The sequence below is a fragment of the Falco cherrug genome, chromosome 7 (genome assembly GCF_023634085.1).
Source record: "Falco cherrug isolate bFalChe1 chromosome 7, bFalChe1.pri, whole genome shotgun sequence".
Taxonomy (NCBI): Eukaryota; Metazoa; Chordata; class Aves; order Falconiformes; family Falconidae; genus Falco; species Falco cherrug.
Window position 1 is genome coordinate 13,004,503 of NC_073703.1, and position 24,198 is coordinate 13,028,700.

The 24,198-nt window shown below is 39.9% G+C and overlaps 1 protein-coding gene across 1 annotated transcript in view; it reads left to right on the forward strand.

Moving 5' to 3' along the window:
* Positions 1–777: 777 nt before the first annotated feature.
* IL16 (interleukin 16) overlaps positions 778–24,198 on the forward strand; it is a 32,074-nt gene continuing 8,653 nt past the window's right edge. Inside the window, exons 1-13 of the mRNA XM_027801603.2 lie at positions 778–1,184; positions 10,755–10,891; positions 11,558–11,690; positions 13,396–13,465; positions 13,922–14,064; positions 16,173–16,283; positions 17,636–17,750; positions 17,961–18,034; positions 18,140–18,353; positions 19,441–19,558; positions 20,740–20,872; positions 21,703–21,790; positions 22,523–22,998. Of these exons, the coding sequence (XP_027657404.2) occupies positions 816–1,184; positions 10,755–10,891; positions 11,558–11,690; positions 13,396–13,465; positions 13,922–14,064; positions 16,173–16,283; positions 17,636–17,750; positions 17,961–18,034; positions 18,140–18,353; positions 19,441–19,558; positions 20,740–20,872; positions 21,703–21,790; positions 22,523–22,998 (2,181 nt within the window). The 5' untranslated portion in view covers positions 778–815. The remainder of the gene's footprint in view (positions 1,185–10,754; positions 10,892–11,557; positions 11,691–13,395; positions 13,466–13,921; positions 14,065–16,172; positions 16,284–17,635; positions 17,751–17,960; positions 18,035–18,139; positions 18,354–19,440; positions 19,559–20,739; positions 20,873–21,702; positions 21,791–22,522; positions 22,999–24,198) is intronic.

Here is a 24,198-nt window from a genome sequence, read left to right on the forward strand (position 1 = left end):
TTACAAAAGCTCCAACTTATGCCACATTTTGATTGTATAGTATTTCTTTCATTTTCTCTTACTTGTGTATGCTGAATCATATGCTGAAACAAACCATTTCTTTAATAGGACACTTTTTCATTGATATATTGGAGCTGTATTCCTTTATAGAGTTAAATTCCTAATCAGATATTCACATCTTAAGTGCTCCACTGGATCTCTCTATTACTGTTAAATGCATGGTCTTAAGTGAGTTCTGATCTGCAAAGGTAGGCGTTTTATAGCAGCCTGACATTCCTTATTCTCTACTTTTGCTAAACCACTTACAAATCAGATCTGCCAGGCGGAGAACCTAACCTCGACAATTTGATTAATCTTTTTTGAATTATAGTGGTTTCATGAATCAAACTTCAGAAGGAGCTTCCTCTTTCCAAATAGTGTTAGGAGGATAGAATAATGCTTCTAAAGTATCTTCCTTTTCAATTTGGGATTTCAACATGCAAATTCAGCAGAAGCCCAAAGGAAGCAGCACAATGGAAGCATCAAAAACATTTATTAAAAGCACTCCATTGTGCTTGGGGAGCATGAGAAGAGAATAAAAAGGTGAAGGAGAATTTAGTAGAGCACTGCACAGAGACAGAATTAGCAAGTCATGAGATACCACGTGGCTGTTAGCAGACTGAAAGGCTCTGTTGATTCAATTTATTCATTAGGGCTTTTCAGTAGTGTAGGTTATTAAGTGGGAGAAAGTGGGGTATATTACAACATACTTTTTATATTTCCTTTCCTGGAGGATATTTAGCACCAGAGAAGCAGAGAAAGTTACTGAAAGTAACATGCCGCATAAATGGGAGAACGACAGGAAAAAGAGCAGCACCACCAGCTCTCTGAAGATGGATCGAAAGAGCGATGCTGGGAACAGGAAGTCAAGAAAGTTTCGCTCCATTTCAAGATCACTTATACTTTGCAATGCCAAAAACAGTGATGACGGGTCAAGTCCTGATGAGAAGTGCCCAGATCCCTTTGAGATCTCTACCAGTTGGGGTCAAGAGGATTTTGACTGCTGTCCTAGAACACAACTACCATGCACACCAGAGACAGAAGACAGCCCACCTGATCCTCCACTTGTGATCACCAACATGGTCCAGTCCAAAGCTGCGGCAAATGAGAACTGCAACAACATGAGAAGAAAGCTAATCATCAAGGTAGGCAGCTTGGTGCAGTATATCGTAATGTTTCCCATTGCAGTAGTTCCTAAATGGATTAATTCATATTTCTCAGAAACATAGGATTCTACTTGGCTTTTTCAGAGCCTATGAGCCTGCAGTGCTCCTGCTCTGTATAAACAGCATGAAAATGTATTAGCTTCCCTGCTGTGCTGTTGCATCCTGCTGATTGACGTTCTGCTGAAATCAGTGACTGCTAGGCCACTTTCAAGTGTATTCAGACTAGCACAGCTGGTGCTTTCTACCTGCAGTATAGTATTCAGCTCAAAATATAAAACTGTCGCTATGGTATAGTGCATTTGTAAAGTGTGATAGCATGAGATCTATCGAGCTATGCAAGTATGAATTATATTAATATGATGAAAGACCTAGGAGATTCAGCAGGCAGATTGTTCTTTCCTTCTGATTCAGGAAGGAGGTAGTGATGGCTCTAAACCTACTAGAGATATCACTTTTTCCTAGGGATGTAAGAAGTCTTAACAGCCTCATATTGCAACATTATTCTTTAATCAAGAAGTAAGTATGTTAACTCTACTGTTCTGAACAATTTTTCAGTCTGAGCAATATACTTTAGATTCCTTTAGAAAGTTCCTTTTCAGTGACATATCCTAATTTTCCCACTTCCACTCTACCTGTTGGCATGACGTGTAGAAGGGACCTCACTGCAAGTATGACGTGTTTTAATACAGTTTGTGTACTTCTGGAACTTTACTTATTATATGCCTTTTACCTGCACAAATAGTGGCTTATGTGAAAGAACTGATCCTTTCACCTAGAATATTTTTCTTGTATATTCTATTTTATTTTGCATACATTCAATAGAAACTGGCTAAAACTAGACCTCTACAGCTAAACATACAGTGGTACTGAAAATGAGAATCTCCCCTTACCCTTGGAGTTTCATGCTAATGAACACAGTGTGCAGCCCAATATTGCAAAGACTGCAGCAGAACAGAGCTCTGGATGTGAAGTGTTTCAGCCCCTGGCAAAGTCCCAGCATGAGGACAAAAACAAGCCAACATTCTATTACATTCTGACAGAAAATATAAATAGCTGACACTGACCCAAGTCCCATAATACACTCAGTCACCTGCAAAACCATCCACCTCCTCCCTTTTGGAAACAGTCCATATGCACTCTGCTGATTTCCTTCTGCAAGCAAAGTAGCTGGCCTCTGTGGACTCCCCCCTCTCTTAACAAAGCTGAAGCACTTTAAGTGTGTGTCAGATGCCACATTCTACTTGATTCCATACCTTCAAAATACGCAGGGCTCCAATAATTGTTGTGATACATATATGAAACTACTCAGTATCTGTAAGTTTAGGTCATTTGCTTCTATAGTTGGCAAGCAGCTCAAACAGGCATCTGGGGAGCAGAGTAAGTCTCATAACTAATGCTATTGCACAGATAAAATATAACTGCTAAGGGCATAAATCCACTGTTAGGCTGGAGTGTTAGTGTCCCTGAACAGGATGGGTCAAGACCCTGGATGGACGGTGACATATAATTATTCAGCAACTGGTTGATTACAGCAGCATTTGGGTTGCTTAGTGCCATTGTAGACACTGGGTACATAAAATTCCCTCTCCGGCTGTCATACCAATGGCTAATCTTCCATACCTCTCAGTGTCATGGATCAGTGAGTGATTCTAAAAAGTCTTATAACTTGCTAAACAGGATGAAATTTGGTAACAGCTACAATGACCTTATCTTGTACAACTGTTGCTGAGGCTTTGCTGTGTATTAGGAAAGCAGTGATCTCTGTCTTCCATATGGCATAAGCCTGTCAGAACAACCTTCCTGTACAATGTGTCTTAGAGAGCTTAAGCTTAAAACCTCTCTCTTTAAAAAAGGAGTCAACAACCATTTTTCAAGTCCCAGTGTGACATTCAGTCTCTCCACGTGACACTTCCAAAATTCACGATGTGTGACTCAGAGCTGAAGGATCCTTGTCTTTGTTCAAGAAAATTGATTCCATTCTTTCTGTGGTGTTGCTGAGGATATTCCACTAATATTCTGCTTTCCAGTGCCTGCAGCCCTAAGCATGACTCTGAAGGTGCTAATAACTCCCACAGAACTGAACAACTTAATTTTTGCTGTCACATTGTAAGGAGAGAAGAATGTTTAAAAGTGCTGCGTGATTTAATGTTCCCCATGCATTTCTTCTCCAGAGCTAAGGGGGAACCTGGAACATCAGTATTCCAAACACTAGTCCTCTGTTCTGTTCAAAAACTTAAGTATCTCTCTGAGCCATGCTGTGCCAATTGCATGGGACTGACTGTAAGCAATAAGCCATGAACATATCAGTGTTTCAGGACTTCTGCAAGTGCATGAGAGGCATGTTTTGCTGATTCCAAAATCTTTAGGACCCCAAAGAATAGTCCTATGTCCCATTACTAACAGTATGAGAAACTGGATGCTACTTACAATCAGGATAGGAGAGGTAAGAGGAGGATTTTTGAAGAAAGGGCATCTATCCATCATGACATCAATTCCTTTCATTTCAGTCTTCAATAGAAAATGTTGCTGTAGCCACTGAGGGAAGCACAGCAGCATGAGCACAACCTATATCAAACTACAGAGAATCCCCACAGAAAGACTTCGTTCTCATTGCACTACCTGTAGAAAAGACTTTGAGCTGGAACTCAGACCTTATTATATATACACCAGAGAATTACAGAAGGCTTAAATTCTGTTGATACCAGGTTTTACTCATTCTTCTTTTCAACAAAATATGCACAAGTTTTGGTGGCAATAGTACTACACTGATTGAGGTGGGACTACAAGTTGACATTTCTCTATCATCTGACTCACAGCACAGTGCTAGCATGTGTATGTGAAGGGACCACAACCTTGCATCTCAGGTAAATTGGGCTCATATAAGGAGTATTGCAAAGATTGGCCCGAAATGCAAAAAAACGACTTGTACCCTGTGCAGGTATTTTTGTTTTTAACTGAAGCATCCATAGCCTGCATTTATGCCACTAATGCCCCAACAGGGCAGAGGATGGAAAGTATTTAACTGTAATGCTGCCTACCACTTTTACTGTGATGATATGTGGGCAGCACCAGAAGGGGTTTTGGTTCATAACTGCATCTTCTAGGCAACTTCTTTCCAAGAGTATATGGCACAGTGGCACAGTCAACATGTGAAGCTGCAAGCACTGACCTTTCATCATCCGGTTTAACCCCAGCCAGCAACTAAGTACCATCCAGCTGCTCACTTTGTAACAGGTGGAAGGAAATAAGGTTGAAACAAGACTTAAATAGGAGCCCATCAACAACTCTTCAGTGGTTCATTACATTCAGGGCAAAAACCTCAGTCAGTGCTGTGTCCATGTGAACTATGCAGTTACCTCAGGCATTTGGGTGACCAGATGGTCATTCACATCCTGCCAAGACATGGCACTATATGTCGCATAGCCTCCCCCACCGTGTAACAGTCCTTAGCAGTTATATCCTTCTTTGACCTCAGCCTACCCTACTGTCACAGATTTCTCACTTTGCTGCTGGAGTCCTATTTCCAGTAATTTTTTTGTCACAGAAAAGCCACTGCCATGATGTACAGAGAATGGGAGAAAAGAGGAGATAATGTGGGAAAAGGGAAATGGAGCAGGAAGAGAGAGTGTGGAAATGAGGAAACAGTTGACCATGGAGCACTTTGTGAAGCAGGGGAGGAGAAAGCAACAGTCAGGAGCAGTGAAGGAATCATCCGTGCAGCAAAGCATATCAACTATCTGCTCCCCGATTCCTATCAGATGACACATTCTTCCTTCTTCTCTGTGTCCTCAGCACATTTTGTGCATTGCAACAACAGCTTCATTCATCTATATATTGCTCAACAGAAAGGCAAGTAGAGACGTTCCCACAAGGGCTATCATTTCATGAACTTCCAAGCCATATCTCTCCTTCTGCCCAGCTGATTGTACAGACAGCTGTAGGAGCAAATAATACGTCACCATACATACCTAGGCAAAGAAAAGCTGTATCAAAATCCTACAGCACGTCACAGTTTATGGTTTGTGAGATAGCACCTCACAATCTCAGTTTGATCCATTAATCTCTACACTCTCTTCAAAGTATCTCCTTTCATTACATATTCTAAATAACATATATTCCCCCCTCCCTTCTCTAATGTACTATCAGCAACAATAAAATAAAAGTCTTTTAAGTAATTTGTTTTCTACGTGCCAATATTAAGTCATATTGACTATTGCTCATTGCATCAAGAGCACCCAGGACCACGTGGGTGTCACTTGTTCAGCTAGCTCCCAGACCACCTAACTTCCAAGATGAGGTGTGCTTGGTCTGGTATGGACAGAGCTGGAAAGCCAGCTTGTCAGTGTAAAACCAAGCAGATCTTTGCAGTTTGCTTCTCACAAAATAAGCAATTTTCAGGTGGCCTGAAAGAAAAAGAAAACAAAAAAAATGTAAGCAGCATCTGATTCCTTGCACACTGATGCTGCAAACCCTGTGGCAGATGGCCTTGCCTGATCAGGCCATTACAAGGTCTGAAACTATGCCAGTTATAGGGAGAATGGACAGGAGTAGCTTCTATCAACTATTCTTCAGAGAACAGCAGTCTGCTGGGTTTGAGAGCTGCTTCAGGAAGCATTCCATTACCTCTTTCCTGCACCACCAACACCGTCGGAAGCACCCAGAGTTACCAGCCAGGGGGGCTGGTAGCAGGGTTAAACATCATCTACAATAAACAATAACAGGGAAGAGCTGACTTTATGCAAACATTGGATCCAAGCTGATCTGACTGCATGGCTTTAGAAACTTCTCTGTCCTTGCTTCCTTTGGTCCTTGTCCCTCTGCTTGGAGGGGAAAAAAGCAAAAGGTCATTTTTTCTCCCTTGGTCATCACCAGAATACATTAACTCGCCTTTATGCAAACACCAGTTAGTTGGCCCTTTGGTACTAGGACAAACGTTATGGCAACAGACTGTAATGTCTCAAACACGAGCCTATGGGCAGAATGGAAAAACAAAGCCAGAAGAGGAGACTGCATTTATTTAGACATTTACGTGTTCTCCTCCCTTTTCCTACTTGTTCTATCTTTCTGTCTTCCCAGCCTTCTTGCTTTTGTGACGCCAGGGCCATGTTATCCCCAGAGCAAGTTGGGAAAGAGGTTGTTATTTTAAGATAGTGTGTGCTGCAAAATGCAGGACAGGGCAAAGGCTCACAGGAAAACATAACAAAGGCCAGATGATGGGTGAAAAGGTCCCTCTGTAACATCAGATGTGCTGAATCGTCTGTCTAGGGCAGAAACTTCATCTAATGCCCTGCTTCTTGCATCATGCAAAGCTTTCTAGCTTCTGCCATTTTATTAATTGCAAAGGGAATATGCTGCTGGGAAAATGAATCACACCTACTATAAATATTTTGAAGAGACCAAGGCATCAGCTAGGGTAAGTTAGAATCGGTGGAGTCATGTCAGTTTATGCCAGAGAGACTCTGGCTCTTTCTCTGTTAGAACTGATGCAGAAAAAAATGCTTGTTGAAGAAAATCCTCAGAGACTGTATTCTCTTAATCTTCCACTTGGAAATCCCAGCCATTTCACAGTCAGGAGGTCAGAAAAGCTAAATATTTAAATTCATTATTGTACTGCTGTTCGTATTTTTTTTCATTTTATTTTTTTGTCTTTTTTTAAAAAAAGTAGTCAATCACCTCATTGTCATATGCTTGGTTAACTGAGTCAAAGACCTTACTTGAACTAGCCTTGTATAATACTTTACTTCATTTCAGACAATCCAACTACTGTGTCTTACGTTAAGAGTGCACAAAAGTTTTTCAGTTTTCCACAGATGCCATGGTTACCCTTATTTCTAAACAACATCTGGAATTAGATGTTTTGAGATGGGACTCTGGGCTAGCAATATCTAATAAAAGCATGAAGGAAAATGTAATCTTTTAAATGGCAGACAGAAAAACATCCTCAGAAGCTTTGTATTTTGCATGACAAAAAAAGGGGAGCAGGAGGACAGAGCTGGCCTGGACCTGCAAATTACTTTTCCAGAGCTAAACACATGAAAAATTAATCTACTCTCACCTGTGACAAAAATGCATTCAAGAAGGCTCTTGAACTCCACCTTTATTTTTTATCTCTCAGCCAAACAGATAAATTTTAGACAATTTTTGCTTATAATGCACTCCCACAGACTTTCTTAATTTTGTTTTCACAGTGATGAGTGGATATTATGATGCAGATACAAATTTCCCTGGTGTCTTGAAGTGCTTGGTGGCAAAGAGAGATTTTATTCACTGGCAGCAAACATGCATTTTGTTTTAACATATGTTCTGATAATGAGCAGGTAAGGTTGACCTGGAATCCACCTGCCAAACCTGCCAACCTTATTTTAGCAAATTTTCAGCATTCACTACATTCAGAGCTATAAATCACCTTTCAAAATAAGCAGGACAATTTAAAACCAAGGAGGATACAAAATAAACACTGTCTTTACTCTTGGAACCATCAACAGTATTTATATGCGTAAAATAATAAGTGAGACAAGAAATAAAAGATACTAAAGAACAAAACCCAAAGCAAATTGACTGCTGGCACATGAATTGGTCAAATATTTATTTTTCTAAAGAACAGCTTTTATGAATTTTCTGTCATGTCGCAATAACTTGGATGTGAATATAGTCTTCTATATCCAGGACCCAAAAAAGTGCAGATGCTGACAACATACAGACATTTTCCACATGTCCCTACAGCCCAATAAAAACTTTTTTTTTTTTTTTAAAGTAATTCACATAAATGAATTGCAGAAACGATTGACACACAGCTTATTTGAAATGTAGCCCAACTTGGTAAGACGACTACAGATTTAAACAAAAATTGTTCTCAAGATTGTTCTGCAGTGCACGATAAATTTAACCTCTACTTTCCTTCTGACTAAGTGCATGCAACTTGTTGCTCTTGGAAAGAATATTCGTATCAGTTTTTATTTTGTGTAATTTCACATGTATGTCCCAATACAACCCAGAATTTTCAGCCTGGCGTGTGTCCCATTGTATAAAATACAATGTCTTCCCCAAAGAACTTACATGGTGCTGCAATGCAAAACCTCAGAGCCAAACCCACTGCACTCTGCAGTGTCCTGTGAAACTGTTGAGAGCCATATAACTACTGGACAATTAATTACGAGGATTTTTATAAACACCATGAACGCAGCAGCTATGTACTGTGAACTAGTTATAGGAAGGGCATAAGCATGACTGTAATCTTAACAGAGATGAGTTGGGGACAGTCTGAAATGGCCCACCATTAAGTTAAAATCAAGAACAAAATGAAGCATGGAGAACAGCTGCGCGAAGTTCTCTGTGTGTGCCTGACCAGTATCTGTGAGAAGAAATATAGATATTTCATGGGAGCAGTACACAAGAGTAAGGACTCCTAATGAGATAAATTGGCAAGTCCAAACTTGAATTCTGACTACAGAAAAAAAAAGTTAACGATTCTTTGAAAACACTGACTCTATCATACAATTATTCTTTAACAACAACCTGAATCCACAATCAGCTGCTATCTCAAAATACTTAGCCAACTAGCAGAATAATTTCCTATCTTTAATATCTAGCTTATATTTCTCGTGTTTCGGAACAAATACACTACCATACTGGAAATACTGTGAGTTTAATGGATGCTTCATGTATGCAGAATCTGGCCTGTAATTCCTTACTGATACTTAAAACAAAGGACCAATGCAAACAAACAGAAAAGGTAGCTCACATTTTTTGCTCCTCAAGATCTGACAGTTTAAGACATCAGAATTCTAATCTTTATTTTGTTACCATGCCAAAGACTTCAAAGCACTGCCATAAGATAAAAAAAGAACATAACATAGTCCTGGTTTCAAGTATGTATTTCCCAAGATATTTACCTTGGGTGAAAAGTAAATATAGAAGCTCCAAAACTAATATTAGAGTTTGAACAAACTGGTTTAAAATAGAATTCTGTCCATGCTTATACACTTACCCATTACTCACTAGAAGCACTCTTCATGAACAAAAGAATCTTCGTAAAATGCAGACACTCCTCATTAATGGCAGACAATCTGGAATGCAAATAAACCCAGAATTAGCAAGTCAGTCAATACGAGTACAGCTCTTACCCATTACCTACTGAATTCAGCCTGAAGTGAGCCTAGGACTGGTTAAATATTGAAATTAAATATTTCATTTACTCACAGCCTTAGATTTACTCTGGCAGGTTTCAGAATGGGAGCCAGGATTCAACAGTCAGCAGTCAGCCTAGAAGATAATGACGTTTATTGACATTGCTGTAAATTTGAAGTTTGCGTTTTCTGTCAGTCAGGTATGATGTGATCCCTATTGATTTGTGGTGAAAGGGCATAATGATTGTAACCCTCAGGGCTAGATGAACTCTGCTTAGGGCAGAAATGAAGCCCTACGGATGGTAAAGAAGGTGGTTACACAGTTTTCCTTGTGCTGTCAGAGAATTACAGACTGCTGGCAATAGTTCATGCCACTCTGACCAGGGGACCCAGAAGCAATGCAGACAGTTGACCACTGCTATATTTTGTGGCCTGTCCTAACATATGAAATTTGCCTCTCCTTCAGAAATCTATACCTCAGTCATACAAATCTCTTGGGAACAAGCCTGGATCCAGGATACACTGAGAGCCCTCTTCACTTTGTGGAGTATGGAGAGGCTGGCGAGGGCAGAGGAGGTGGGTTCAGTTGGGAGCAGAATGAGTGAATATTTGAATCAGGAGATTTACTAAGCAAATAGAAAATAAATTACGTGCTAACTTTCCAGCTTTCCTTGTCTCTTTAGAACATTGAAGTGTCCACATGTTTGTGCTACAGGAGTGTATTTCCTAGACAAATGTGCTGTCCTTCACATGCTTAGTCAATCCATTCTTTGCTTTGCTTACTCATATGACTTAAGAAACTATTTCTCTTTCTGTATGGCCATATGTTAATGATTCATAAATGTGTCAAAAATGTGCTTACAATTAGTCCTCCAGATGCAACACGCAGACTACAGCAACCTCAACCAGTCTGGGGTGGACAAAGAATCCTCCACTGTTGCAGTCCTCTCTGCTTCCCCGCCCCCACTTAACAAAGTCAGCAGCAGGGGTGGAGCTTCTAGTGGTTTTATACACTTATTTTCCATTTAGATCTCTTCTGTTTTCCAGAGTATTTCCTTTTCTGACATATGTTTATTTTCCTCCCTGTCTTTTCTTATAGTAGCTCGCATAGGCAAAATTTATCCAGTTACTATGAAAAGTCTGTTATCTGTTCTCTTCCTCTCTATGCAAAAGGACACTATTCTAATATCTCTTGTAGCCAGAAGCCACTGAAGTCCTAAGGAAAACAACTTTTTTTAAACATTGACTCTATAATACAATCATTCTTTCACAAGTGCACACTGTTAAAGACCTGTTCCTGTTCTACTTGGAGGCAATCTAAGATCATTTTCTGTATTTCATAAAAAGGCTCAGGATGAATGGAAGTAACTTTTAATGTCTTTGTTACATTTTCTTTCATGCAACCTTTCATCTTCTGAATCAGGACAGCTGCATATGCAGGCTGTGTACAACCACAGGGAACAGCAGCTCAGGAATCAAACTCTCCAGGAGTCCGAAAAGTGCATCTCTCTGGAAAGGGTTCACAGGCAGCCACGTGCCTGCCGGAGGCACAGCAAACAGGTACAATGCATATGGAGTCCACAAGCTTATTAGGGAGCCATTTGTCTGCACGGATTTTGCATGACCTGCTTTCTGTGACAAGCTATGCCTAGAAGCTCATTTTCAGAGAAAGGCAACGATGTTTGGGAATCATTTCTTACAATGTTTCCAGTTGGAGAGACAGGTCAAGATTCTAGAAAAATAAAACTGTAACCATTCAGGAATCTAATGCTTCTCAATTACACTAAGAAATAAAACCTGGAAGATGAAAGATTGTACATAACATCAAGTTTCCAGTGTTTTCCTAGTTGCTCTATTGAAGGGCAACGTAGGATGTCACCAGCTTAGCAAGACCACTGGAAAGCAATGTCAGCCAAAGTTCCTGGAAAGAAGTAAAGCGTATAGTCTCTGATCAGTTTGCATATGCAAGATGGTGAGAGGGGAGAAATATTTTGCCTGGATGTAAGACATATGTGGACAAGCAGCCGCTGATCATCAGGACTGAGCAGAAGAGAGCAGCAACAGGGAAAAATCTTAGCAGGCGGCAGGCTTTTTCAAAAGCAAAGGGAGGGTTGCAGCAGACTTCTCAGTTAGTGAGATGTATAGCACAATGGTGCCATATTGTTCTTTGTAAAATGCTATGTGAGCATGTTCTTTTTTTTTTTTTTTTTTTTTTTTTTTTTTAAGGGATGGTTGTCTAAGCCCAAGGGACGAACTGTTAACGCTAAGTGGACAATCACTTAAAAATCTGTCCAGCAAGGAGGCTGAATCTCTCATTCACCCAACAACACGGCTGGTGAACATCATGATGGCTAGCAAAGTAAGCATGAAACTTGTGGTCCCCTCCCACAGCTGTGGGGTGATTTGGCATTTACTTGAGAGAGAAGGGGAATTTGTGCATCAGACATTTAAAGATCATGGTTTTGCTCTTCCTGACAAAACCCCAGACCTCTTGTGGTCAGACTCTGGTGACTTTCAGCATAGCTTTTCCCCAGATAAATAGAGGCTATGGGAAGGCCAAGGCCCTGGGAAATTTTAGCAAGGGCTGTACAACCCTTTCTTTTATACACACATAGCATGCCAATGTTAATACTCCATTTGGAAGCTGAGCAAAGGCAGAGGTGGATTTAAGGGAAGATGCATGAATCCAGAAGCCAGAGAGCAGGCTCTGTACTGAAGTTGTTTCATGGATCTAGGATCTATAGCCAAAAAAGTCCCATGGTGAATGTTACTGGAGTTTGCTACAGAAAGAGAGAAACAGGAGGCAGCATTAACAGGTCAGCAACCCCAGATTATCACCAAATCTTTCAGTGGAAAACCCTTTTGATCTTCCTTTTCACAGAGTCCATTTCATTGGATTAGACACACTTCATTTCAGGCTTCTTGTCCTCTCATCTCCACCAAAACTAGATGACACCAAAGGCTTTTCACTTGCAAATTCTGGAGGAAACTTGAGGATGAGGGCTGGACAGTTAGTCCCCTACCACACATTTACCACTCTGAAGACAATAGAGCTCAGCCAGAGATTTGTTGCAGGCTTCAGACATTGATATTAATGGAAAAAAGCAATTTCTGCTCATTATCTCCACATGGGTCATACAGAAAGCTCTGCTATAATCCTAGACTGAGAAAACAGCCTTGGCCGGAGCGGCTATCAAGTCCGAATGTACCTCTTTCTAGGACAGCAGTGAACTGTCTCACCCAGATGTCTGCTGGATTCTGCCAAAATTTTTGTTTACTTTCTCTCCTTTGAATGCCTAAGTGTCCAGAGATGAACTACATTACATTTTTGCAGCATAGTACCACTCAAGAGGCAGCCAGGTGAACTGTGCATTTAAACATAAGCCGACACCAAATTAATTAAGGGTTAATAGCAAAGGCTTTTCAAGCTAGCTAGCTTTGTAAGAGAAACGCTCCAAAATACTTTTCAAAATGTTTTTTTAAGGATCTTCTCTGCATTTCTTATTCTGAAGTGTTGCCTAGGGCCATGGGACTGGAAAGCCCTAGTATGATTTTGCTACTTGGCAATGCTTCCACCTGCTGTCGAAGAGGAAAATTATCATTCATTAATTCTTGTATCCCCAAATAGCACTACTAAAGTCAGGGTTCTGGAAAAAAGTGTTTGTCTTGGTTGGCTCCAGACAGATTAGAACATACAGAACCTGCTCTGATGCTGCTCTTGTGGCCTTCCTAGTCCCTGCAGAATATTGCTGAGCATAATTCTTACATACATATATATATATATAAGCCTGTCTGAACCCACTGGGGGTGTGCAATTAATTTCCCATCCATTTTGATTAAAGACCAGAATCTATTTCTATGTTATTACCTTGGCAAGTTATAACCATTTTTATACCAAAGTTTTGAGCTGCATCCTTTATTATCCTATTTACTTTAAATTAATTTTGCTCCATATTTTTTGATTCAGGTTGAAATTTGTGCAAAACAAAACAGGAGAAATTTTGGTTTTAAGCTTAGGTCACTTTTGAAAATTTCTTGCATTGCAATAGTCTTTTTCTTTTTAGGAAAGGCCAATCCAAAACGGTTTTCTGCACAGTAAAGCTGTATGCCAACGGACTCGCAGTAACTCAACCAGTAAGTTGCAAAGAAGTACTTTTTTCTTCTGTAATGCTCAGGGAGTGCACAGCACAGCACATCATCATGCGATGATACTGCACTGTTGAAAGAAACTGCAGCTGTTGTCCCAAGTTAGTCTGGGATCCTGAGCTAAGAATTTCTGATGCATAAAAGCATCAGCTTTTATATTCACAATACCCTACAGTCAGATGTTTTGTGCATAAGCATTCAATTTTACTTTTTTTAAAGTGTATTCTAAGTAGGCCAATGCTCTTTTGGGAAAGAAAGTTTGCTTTTTACTATATTTAACACTGACGGGTATCCCCAAAGTGAGGACTGAAAAGATCACTCCCTCCACAGAGAGATTTACAGCAGGAAAAAGAAATGTCTAAATAACATTTACCTGATAAAACGAATGTGCAGAAACGTTCAACACTTGAGAAATAACCCAGCCTCCGTCCCCACAACTGACAGGTGTCAACCCGTACTGGATCGGGGAGATGGACTGCGCTGCGCCGGGGAGAGCCGTGCCCTTCAGAGACCGCCAGCCCCACACGCTCCACACCAGCCGCAAATCTCTTTCCCAGCAGCTGGACTGCTCCGGAGGGAAAGCCCCAGTAAGTGCTACAGGAACTCATCTGAAAAACAGACAAAACTGTCCCCAGTAAGAATCTCTCAATGACCTTGGCAGTCACTTTCCCGCCAACAGCTACCTTTCCTTGCAGGCCCTGCCAGGGAAGGCGACATTGCCTCCTCGAGCTGGAGAGCGGGAAAAGCTCTGTGCCAGCAACACCCCATTTCTTCAGCAGCTTCTCCCTCCCATTGCCCCAGCAGTTTTTATGGTGTGCGGAAATCCTGCTGTGTGCTTTGCACCTCCTCAGAGCTCACCGCTGGGGAGGCTCTTCCCGGGCATCTCTTGCCGCTGGCCCTGGAGACACTCTGTAGACATGGCTGATAAAACCCCGGCCTGAGCTCTGGGCCCCACTGCCGTGAGCCTCCCAAGTCGCCTCCGCTGGCTCAGCCATGGCCACAGGCAGGTCTGGACTCACCTCAGGGCTGGTAGTGGCTGCCCCTGGCTGCACAAGGCGTCCCGCTTTCTGCCCCACAGTGAAGCAGACATATTTAAAGAACTCATTAGTGTAGGCTAGAGACTGATGGCCTCTTACTTTCCAGATGGATGCCAGCAATTCACCAGTGGCTGGGGGAGTGGAGGCTGGGCAGGGTGGAGAAGGTGTGGGTGTTTATGGCTGAAAGTCCTGTGGCTGAAGCCTGCAGTGAGGAGATGGAGTGAAGCTCCTCACACTCAGCTGCCACTCCTTGCCCTGCCTGAGGGACTCACTGCTCCTCCCCTGCCTTTTCCCGGCCAGCCCCTCACGTCAGGGCACCACAGCCCAACCTAGGGCTGTAACAGGGTGTGGAGGTGGCAAACTGCAGCACAAACCCCACCAAACACCACCAGTGCAGACAGACCGACCCTCGGGGATTTGCTGGGCTGCCTCCTGCTTGAAGGTCCTGCATGGCAGATGCTGCCTGTTGGTAGAGGATCTTCAGTGGCATCCTGGGTTTGGGTATAATCACCCGCCACACGTAGAAATACAACATACACCCTCTCACACAGAAGCAAAAGAAACCTGAAAGCTTCCAATTTCAGATTCAGAAGCAACGGAATGAGCAATCACCCTCATCCGGCAGAGGTATACTTTTTGGAGAGGAGGCTTTTGGTATGGCACAGACATTTCCCTCTTAATCACGTTCCCAGTCCCATGTTGAAAAATAATCTTGTTTTCATGTCAAACCTGAGACTTATTTTCTTGCACATACAGAAGCTGAAATTTTGGCTGATGTTTCACATGCTTCAACACCTGTTGGTTTCACTTTGCTGCATTAAAAAAAAAAGCGTTGAACTCTCTTGGGCTTGTAATGAGTGCAATTAACTCTGGCCCTGGTGAACCTCATGCATAGTTAGCTTTAGGTAATGACTTTTGCTAGTGCTTAAATTAGTTTGTAATACCCAATTCTGTGTTCAGGTAGGAGGCTTTTATTAAATATTTAATTAAAAGGTTCATTAAAATTAGTCCAATCTCAGGGACTGGAGTTAAGAAATCCACTGTCTGTGGAACGGAGAGAGGAAGAGCACTGAGAAATTGCTTACCTTGGTTATGAAGCAAAAGGGATGTGCTTCATGTCTCTCAGCTGTAGAAAGAAGCCTATGATGTGGCTTAAGAGAGGCAGCACAGGGTAGTTCACAGTCTGAAGAACATTTTTGAGCACTAATTCATATTTTGGGGGAAATGCTGAAAACAGGTTCTATTTGTCACAAGATTACTTAGTCACAAGGTGAAGGAAGGAGTTAGAATTTCTTGTTCCTTAGTTCAGTTCTTAGAGGCAAATACGATATTTGTTTAGGAACCCTAATGGCCACAAATGGGATTTTGGCATGGAGAATCAAGTGAGAGCAGAAACATATCTACACCATGGCACTACTTCAAGGGCCAACATTCTAGTTTATTTTTAGTTTAGTCACTGTGGGACAATTTCAGTGAGCAGTGATTGTCTGAATAACAAGTGGCTTCTGAAAATTAGAGAGAATTGATTTTTTCAAAAAAACAACTTTAGTACCATCAGTCATAAGGAAGACAATTTGAAATAAACAAGTTGTCTTAATGTATGTCCAAGAATTTCTGGTCCTGCATTAAAATGTTATATATTTTTTTTATGTTCACAGGCAATTTCAAGGCCATCTAGATCACTAAGTACAGCACAGCTAGTGCACACATCCTGTGGCTCACAGGCTTCAGTCATCTCAAACATTGTATTAATGAAAGGACAAGGGAAGGTAAGATTGCCTCTGTTGATTTACCAGAGAGTTTTACTTCATTTCACAAATGCAATCTGTAAAGTGCAGAGATGTGACTTCAGGTATTAAGGTTGCTACTTCTGGGTTGCCAATTCACATCCAGGCTTTGCCAGAAGTGATTAGTTTTTGTTCACTTGCTTCTTAACCTTCTGAAGTATCTTTGCTAAAGCAGTCTTCAGGTTCTAAAAACACAACCACATCAAGCTAGCAACACCAACACTGACATTCATTGCTACCCTTTTGGGCAGCTGGAGATAGGCTGCGTATCATCCGTAAGCTGCACTAGCACAGTGACCTTAGAGCTTCCTTCAAGTCAGTTTTGAACATAAAAACAGTTTTGTTAGGAAGGAAAATGAAAGCTACCAGGAACACACAAGACCTCAATAAAAAACAAACATTTGCAAAATCCACAGCAAAGTCTGGAGAAAGACAGAAGATAGTCGTATCTACAAAAGTAATGTCACTGAAGATGCTTAAAAAGAGAATACAGAAACTATGAATTTAAGCACATAGCTTTTGAACTTGATGAATAAGGTTCTGAATTTGTTTGTTAATAACTTTCTCAGTTAAAATATTTAATATTTCATTTATAACTATTTAACCTGTGAGATGACTCTCAGATATAATTCCATGAAGTATGACCATTGCCATCATTTACAAAATAATGATTTGTTGTCTATATTTTGGGAGCCTACGAGGATGCCATCAGCACAGTAATTTCACTTTTCATTTGAGGGATGTTATATGCCTTGAGAGCTGAAATTCAGTCTTGTAACATCTTTCTAAGTGCAGCAGGTGATGTTTGACTTTACAAAAGGGGAGGATGGGCAAAGAATAAGTAGATGAGAAGTTATCTACCTATGAAGGTCTACTGGTGGTGTTTAAACTTACAACACACATTAACTCTGTTTGGTAGAGGGTGAGAGAAAGCTATCTCCATGAGACCTCTGTCTGTGTGTCTGAAATTAGTAGTACTATCAAGATCTTATATGGTGTTTTTTATCAAACTCATATATGGGAAAAAAAATTAAGGAGAAGAACATCTAAATTTATCTTTCAAGGTTGCTTATTGATTCAAGAACAGACACAAAAAGAATAATTTAGACACCTTCCTATGTGTTTATAATAGTGAATGAATTGATTGCAAAAACCAAAAAGCAAATCATGAGGGTATTCTGCTGAAATTTTCATTTACTTTTGCTACTGGCACATGGCTGACTTTTTTCATGGATTATACCACTCTGTTGACTACACTGTCCAGAAGAAACTGTACATGAATCATTATGAGACCTGAACATGGGCTGTCACACCGTTTTTCTTCCATAAATTAGGGTTTGGGCTTCAGTATTGTTGGAGGGAAAGACAGCATTTACGGACCTATAGGCATCTATGTCAAAACCATCTTTCCTGGTGGAGCTGCTGCTGCTGACGGAAGGCTACAAGAAGGTGGGAAATCACCCTCTCTCCCTTTTCTCATTTCCAAAGAATGATACCTAAAGGCAGATTAAAGTGAAGGTGAAATGAACCATAACTGTCTTTTACAACTGCATCCATTACCGCATTTGCAAGAGTCCTTTTGAGTACGTGTATGTATCATATAACTTACTGCATGATATAGTAATAGTAATATAGTACAATTTTTCTCATTGAAAACAGGTGATGAAATCCTGGAACTGAATGGAGAATCCATGCACGGATTAACACATTATGATGCTTTACAAAAATTCAAGGTTACGTACTCTCCTTCCAAATCAGTATCTGTCTTTACACACAACATGGGTGTGAACTCAGCCCATTCAATCATTCATTCATTCATTCTCTTTTCTTTCTAGCAGGCCAAAAAGGGTCTTCTGACACTTACAGTCAGGACAAGCTTCAGCACGCCTCATTCTGCTTCCAGCTGTCTGTCACCCCACTTGTGTCAGTCACTGAACTCCAGTACATGCATAACTAAAGAAAACAGCTCTTTCAGTTCAGAAAGTGCAACATTCTCATTAAATGCTACAAAGCCCAATGACAGGGTCATAATGGAAGTTACCCTAAACAAAGGTAAATGCTAAAATTAACTGAGCACTGGGAAACAAATCACTGATTGACAAAACACTGTTCATTTGCTCTCTGAATGTCTTTCCTCACTAACCTGATTCTTTTCCTGAACTCAGTTTTTTTAATACACAAAATCAGATCTTGGTGCCTGTCAGTGCTAACAACTATCTATCAACAGCAGGATTTTGAGGGCCATCTGTCCTCAAGAGCCAATCATTCATTTTCACTCAAGCATTACATTCATATCCTCCATGTGAAAAAGTAAACCTCTTGGCAACAACTACCAATTATTAAGCAGATTATGCAACTCTTACCCATAATTATGCAAGCAGTTAATTTAATTCTTGAAAAGCTTAAACCCAAATAAAATACATATTTATACCCTGTGCTTCTTTCACCTCCAAGTGTCATCATCTTCTATTTATAAACAACCACTTGCAGAATGAAATAAACTTTAAAATATGGCAATATCAAAACAACAAACAAAGCAAAGTCTCGATGAGGTAACAGTATGACTTACCAAACACAGAGTATGGGATCTGACATCAGAGTGATTGTCCAGAGCAAAAAAGGGTAAACTCACAAAGATCTTAAACTGTAATATATAAAACAGAAAGGGGATTAACATGGTATAGCAAACAATAGCCACATATCCTAATTTTTGTTTGGTTCCCCACTCCCCCACTTAATTTTTGTTCTTCTTTTCTTTTTTTTTTTTTTTTTAATTATGTCTCCTTGTAAAGTCATTTGAATTCTTCTGTAATGACAGATAAGTTTGCAAAATAAACCTGCATTGCATTGTGTCTCTGACACACCAGTAGTGAATTGTAAACCAGATGTGGGAACTGCAGAGGCAATATTCATGTGCACTACTTTAATCGTGCGGTGGGGGAGAAATAGAAAGAAAAAAAAGAAAAACCAAACCAGTAGGAACTGCAGCTAATATTGAATACGAAGCGCTTGTGAACACAAGACTGATTCTGGTTTGTATAGAAAAAAAATAATAAATCGAAGACAGTTTTTAAAAAGGTCTCTCCAATGGTTTCTTTTGACTGTTTATGTCTTTTTTTATTACTATTAATTCTTTCAGAGCCAGGTGTTGGCCTTGGAATCGGGTTATGTAGCATCCCTTACTTCCAGTGTATTTCAGGGATATTTATTCACACACTCTCGCCAGGCTCAGTGGCACATATGGATGGGAGACTCAGGTAGGATGAGAAAGTGTCTTATGTCACAAGCTTTTCATTGTTCCATTTTATAGGTTTATTTTTGACCTGTTTGGGTAGGAAATCATAGTGCCTTCTGGGAGTTTTGGATTTAAAGCATATGCACTATTTGAGGGTATGAGCATGTGTATTTAGGGTATGTGGGATTTTCAGATATACAGCAACCTGGTGAAATTATTGTCTCTTGTCCAGGCTGGACTAGTCTTGAAGTTCTTAGACAAGCTTATAGTATTCTTCCTGGAGAAGATTTACAGATGAGAAAGTATCTGGAAAAACCCAAACATATGGCATAATCTGGCTCGTTTGAGCCCTAGCTTTTCCTGATACAATCTCCTCTAATTCTATCCCTTCTTGCCCAATAGAAATACAGATTTACTGAAATAAGCTTTAGTGGGAGTGTAGAAATTCACCTTGTAAGATTTATGACCAATTAGTAGTGTTGAACATATTTAGAATTTAACAGAATACAGGATTTTCAATGAAGTCTTTTTGATTTAACTTTAGGTCCTCTGTAACACTCCTCTCTACATGCCTAAGACTTTAGCTGAAAGAACTGTGGTCTTAAACTATTCGAAAAATTGTATTATACGAATCAGTTCCTTCAGTCAGTCTCTTAAAGTATGTGAATATTTGCAGTAGAACAGAGAAAGACAGTCTGAGTTTCCATGTGGGCCAAATTTGGACTTCAACTAAAAAGATTCAGTCTAGCAGGATTACTATAGTTTGTCATCAGAATTTTTCTATTAACAAGTTAGTCACATGTAGCAGAAACATAATGTCCTTTCTGAACTTAAATAACACTAGCAGACCATAAAGATGTGAAAAGTGAAGGGTTAACTTGAAAGGAAGGAAAGATGTAGGTGAAAGCAGCAGCTGAGCTGCATACAACAGAAAGATCAGAGCCACAAAGTGTGCATAGCTGAACATTAAGAAAACTCAAAGGTTGCATGCAACAAGGCAGTTAGATCAAAAAACCCCTTGATGTCCAACTTGTTCCCATTCCATTTTATGTAACAGGAACAGAGACATAGCCACATAATCTGTGATCAAATTAGAGATCGACCACATGAATCTGCTTTTTGTATATTTTCACATGGGTGAGACAAGCTTGGGAGAAAATCTGTTTTGTTTACATCCTCACTTTTTTTTTAATATCTCTGTAGGTGTGGAGATGAAATTATTGAAATTAATGAAGCTTCAGTACAAAATACAACTCTTAATGAAGTTTATGCTGTGCTAAGCCATTGCGATCCTGGTGCAGTGCAGATTATTATTAGCAGGCACCCTGAACCACAGGTAGTACACTTTGTATTCTTTCTGACTTTCAATAAAGCACATATTGAGAACTATGTCTAAGTGAGGAAACAGGTGCTAATTTAAAACAGGTGAGAAAATGTTGATAACAAAGGTGCTGATCTCTTTATAAGCATTGCTGCACACAAATGCGAGACATGCACTATCTTAAATATATTCATGTAAGATTTGCAGATCACAGTCTTGCATGAGTTTCTGTGCTGTGAGCAAGGAAACCACAGAAATACACCAAAAAATATTTCTAATGCAAGAAAAAAATCCCAATAATAAGAAAATAATTTGAAAGAGGGAACATACCCCTGCAAAAAAGAAAGAAATGTTTATACACCCATCTTTCAGTAATTAAAATGTAGGTCTTGCCCAGCCGCTATTTATAATTAAATTAAAGTAAAGCATATTATTCTTGCAAGATTTTTCTACAAAACACTTAACACCAAATACCATATAAATGATTATCAAGTCTAAATTGTTGTATAAATTATAATGAAAGTGTGATATTAAATTATCTCATACTGGTAAATCCAGAACTCCACTTCTAGTGAAATATGCAAAAGAACATTTATCTTTGAAAGATCCCATTTAATCTAAACAACCAATATGAACAGCATATCCATTGATGTACTTCACCTTATACTGGAATATATACAAATATTATGGTGTGCACTTAGCTTTAAAATTAACTGATATGTGATATAACTAGGTATATTCATTTCCATTAGAGGACTGAAATCTTTGTGAAAGGAAAAATTTTTATATGTGACTCATCACTCCACAGCAATCTCATGACAGTATAATGCCATGGTATTTCATAGGTGTCTGAGCAACAACTAAAAGAAGCTGTTGCACAAGCTGTAGAAAACAACAGATTTGGAAAGGAGAGACACCAATGGACTACTGAAGGTAAAGGAATAAGTGCATTCACTGAGACATGGTAATTTTGACTTGAAGATCTATAGAATCAGTACATGCTTTATTAAAATCCTTGGTAACAGTTAAGTAACCCAAGGCAGCAAGGAAGAGGAGAAAGCCTTACAGGACAATGCTCCTAACGTGCCTCCTAAGATACATTATCAGAGGGATGAGAAAAGACAGCATCTGTCTGATCACCAGAAAAAAATTTCTGCAAACTTCCTCTCAGTGTTGCTCACCCTTTCCAATTCATAACCCCTGCTTAAAGCTTTTCACAGCTGTCAGTAGGTGACAGGACTATGACACAATGTACGTGATGTCCTGGGGACCGCTTGTTGATCTCCTCATAAAGATCATATGCAGTCATGCTTAGAGCTATTTGCCCAGTTTAGATATGACACCCTTCCACAGTAACATATTGCAATGATACGCCCTTTAAGTGTCCTCATTTCTTCTAAAGAACCAAAGGTAATGGAATCACCATCAACAAAACTGTACTGCTGAGAGTATATAGATAGATAGATAGGTATAGGGAAAATGTAACATCATTTTGCTGTCCAAGAATGTAACTGTTGACTTTTCGATCAACAAGCCTTTAGTGCATAAATTATATCTTTGCATCAACTGATGATGGCATTTAGCTGCAAATTTAATCACCTGATTCTCAGAAGCCAGCCCTTTGAATATATCTGAACAGACATTTTGAACATGTTCCTGACACAGGTGTTAGAAAACTGGAAACCAGTTGGCATGGAAGACACCCGTGTGAAAAACATATTGAAAGGAATGCTGCTCATTGCAACCGCAGGACACAGAAGCTAATGACCCGCTCCATCAGTGACAGCAGCTACAACCCTAGGTCCTCATGTAGTAACGGTGCTGCATACCAACTGACTGACTTGAAAGCAAGAGTACATAGCATTGATGTACCAATTACCAGACAACCTGGCCTGCTGTACTCATTGTCTGGTAATAATTCAGAGAGAAATTCCCCTCCTACTTGTAGTGAGGGAGGTCGATCCTTGCAAAACACTAAGAAATCATCAGAGATCCTCGTTAGGAAACCTAAATCATCAAAGCCCAAACCTCCACCAAGGAAATATTTTAAACAGGACTGCACATGTAATGACCAGTGTAACACAGACAGAAAAGGAAAGCTTGTATCGGAAGTGGCTGTATCACCTTCTGCAAGTGTTCAGGTAAAGCAAAATTTGCAAAATTTGTCTTGTGTTTGCCTGTTGGTGAGGCAGGGGAAGGAGGAAGGCAAAGTGACTTAGTATGACGTCAGGAAGAAGGGCAGGGATGAAAGAAAAAGTGTGTATAGAAGGACTGGGGGAGAGGGATGAGGCTCTTCTGTTTTGAAAATAGCACAATGTTCAAACTAAGGTCAGAAGGCAGAGAAGCATCTGAAGGAAATTTTCTTCCATACCAGGAATCTGAGTTAAAATCTCAGTGAGAACAGCAGCAAGAATGAATTTGAGTCCCTCACTGTCCTTGCTCGTGAACACGTGCTACTGGTGGTATCGAGCACTTTCTGGTTCCGTAGAGACCAGGACAGCAATGTGCTCTGGGCTGGGACTGGATGGGTTTGTACAGCCTCTGAAGTCAGACTGGTATGGTTCGTCCTAACCTCAACACTCACAGAGTCAAATCATTCATGAAGTAGAGAAGTTGTGAAACGATTTCTTTGTTTCAGTAGTGGATTTTCATGGGAAGAAAGCACTAACGTTATATACAGAAGGTAATCTTAGGCTCATAGACATTTCTTGAGACTAGGAGGTACTAAATAAACTAATTTAAATTGTTTGGCACATATATTTGTTGATGAACCTCAGTATTTGAAAATTGAGTGTATATTTGTACCTTACCAAATTTCATTTCCCTCTTTTATATAAAATAAAACAGAAAGTGTTTCACATTTGCATGTGTGAGGGATTGTGAGATCTGCATGTTGAAATAAAGTTGTGGTTTGTTTAAAAATGAAACCTCTTTCCCCTAGGTTTAGTAATAACGCCAGTAGAAATGAACTGATCTCAATGCAGTGCAAAACCCCCAAACCAGCTCCCAAGCTGCAGAGATAAAATGATACAGCTCAGACTGAAGTCCACATATAATGCTAATACCCAAGAAATTTTCAATTCAGCACCTCATGTAAGGTCATTCTTTTACCATCCCCTCAGAAGACAGCAGTAGAAACATTCATCAACAGCTACTAGAAAATCAACTTTCAGAAGTAAAATTCAGGGCAGTAAGTACTTGTACTTACCACTGCATGCAACTTACTATTCTTCAGTTATTTTAAGTTATAAGGAGAAAAAAACCTAAAATTCAAAACAAATAAAGTCTACAAAAAGTCAAGCTCTGTTAATGAAAACAACTTCCTCCAGTAAAACAGTCTT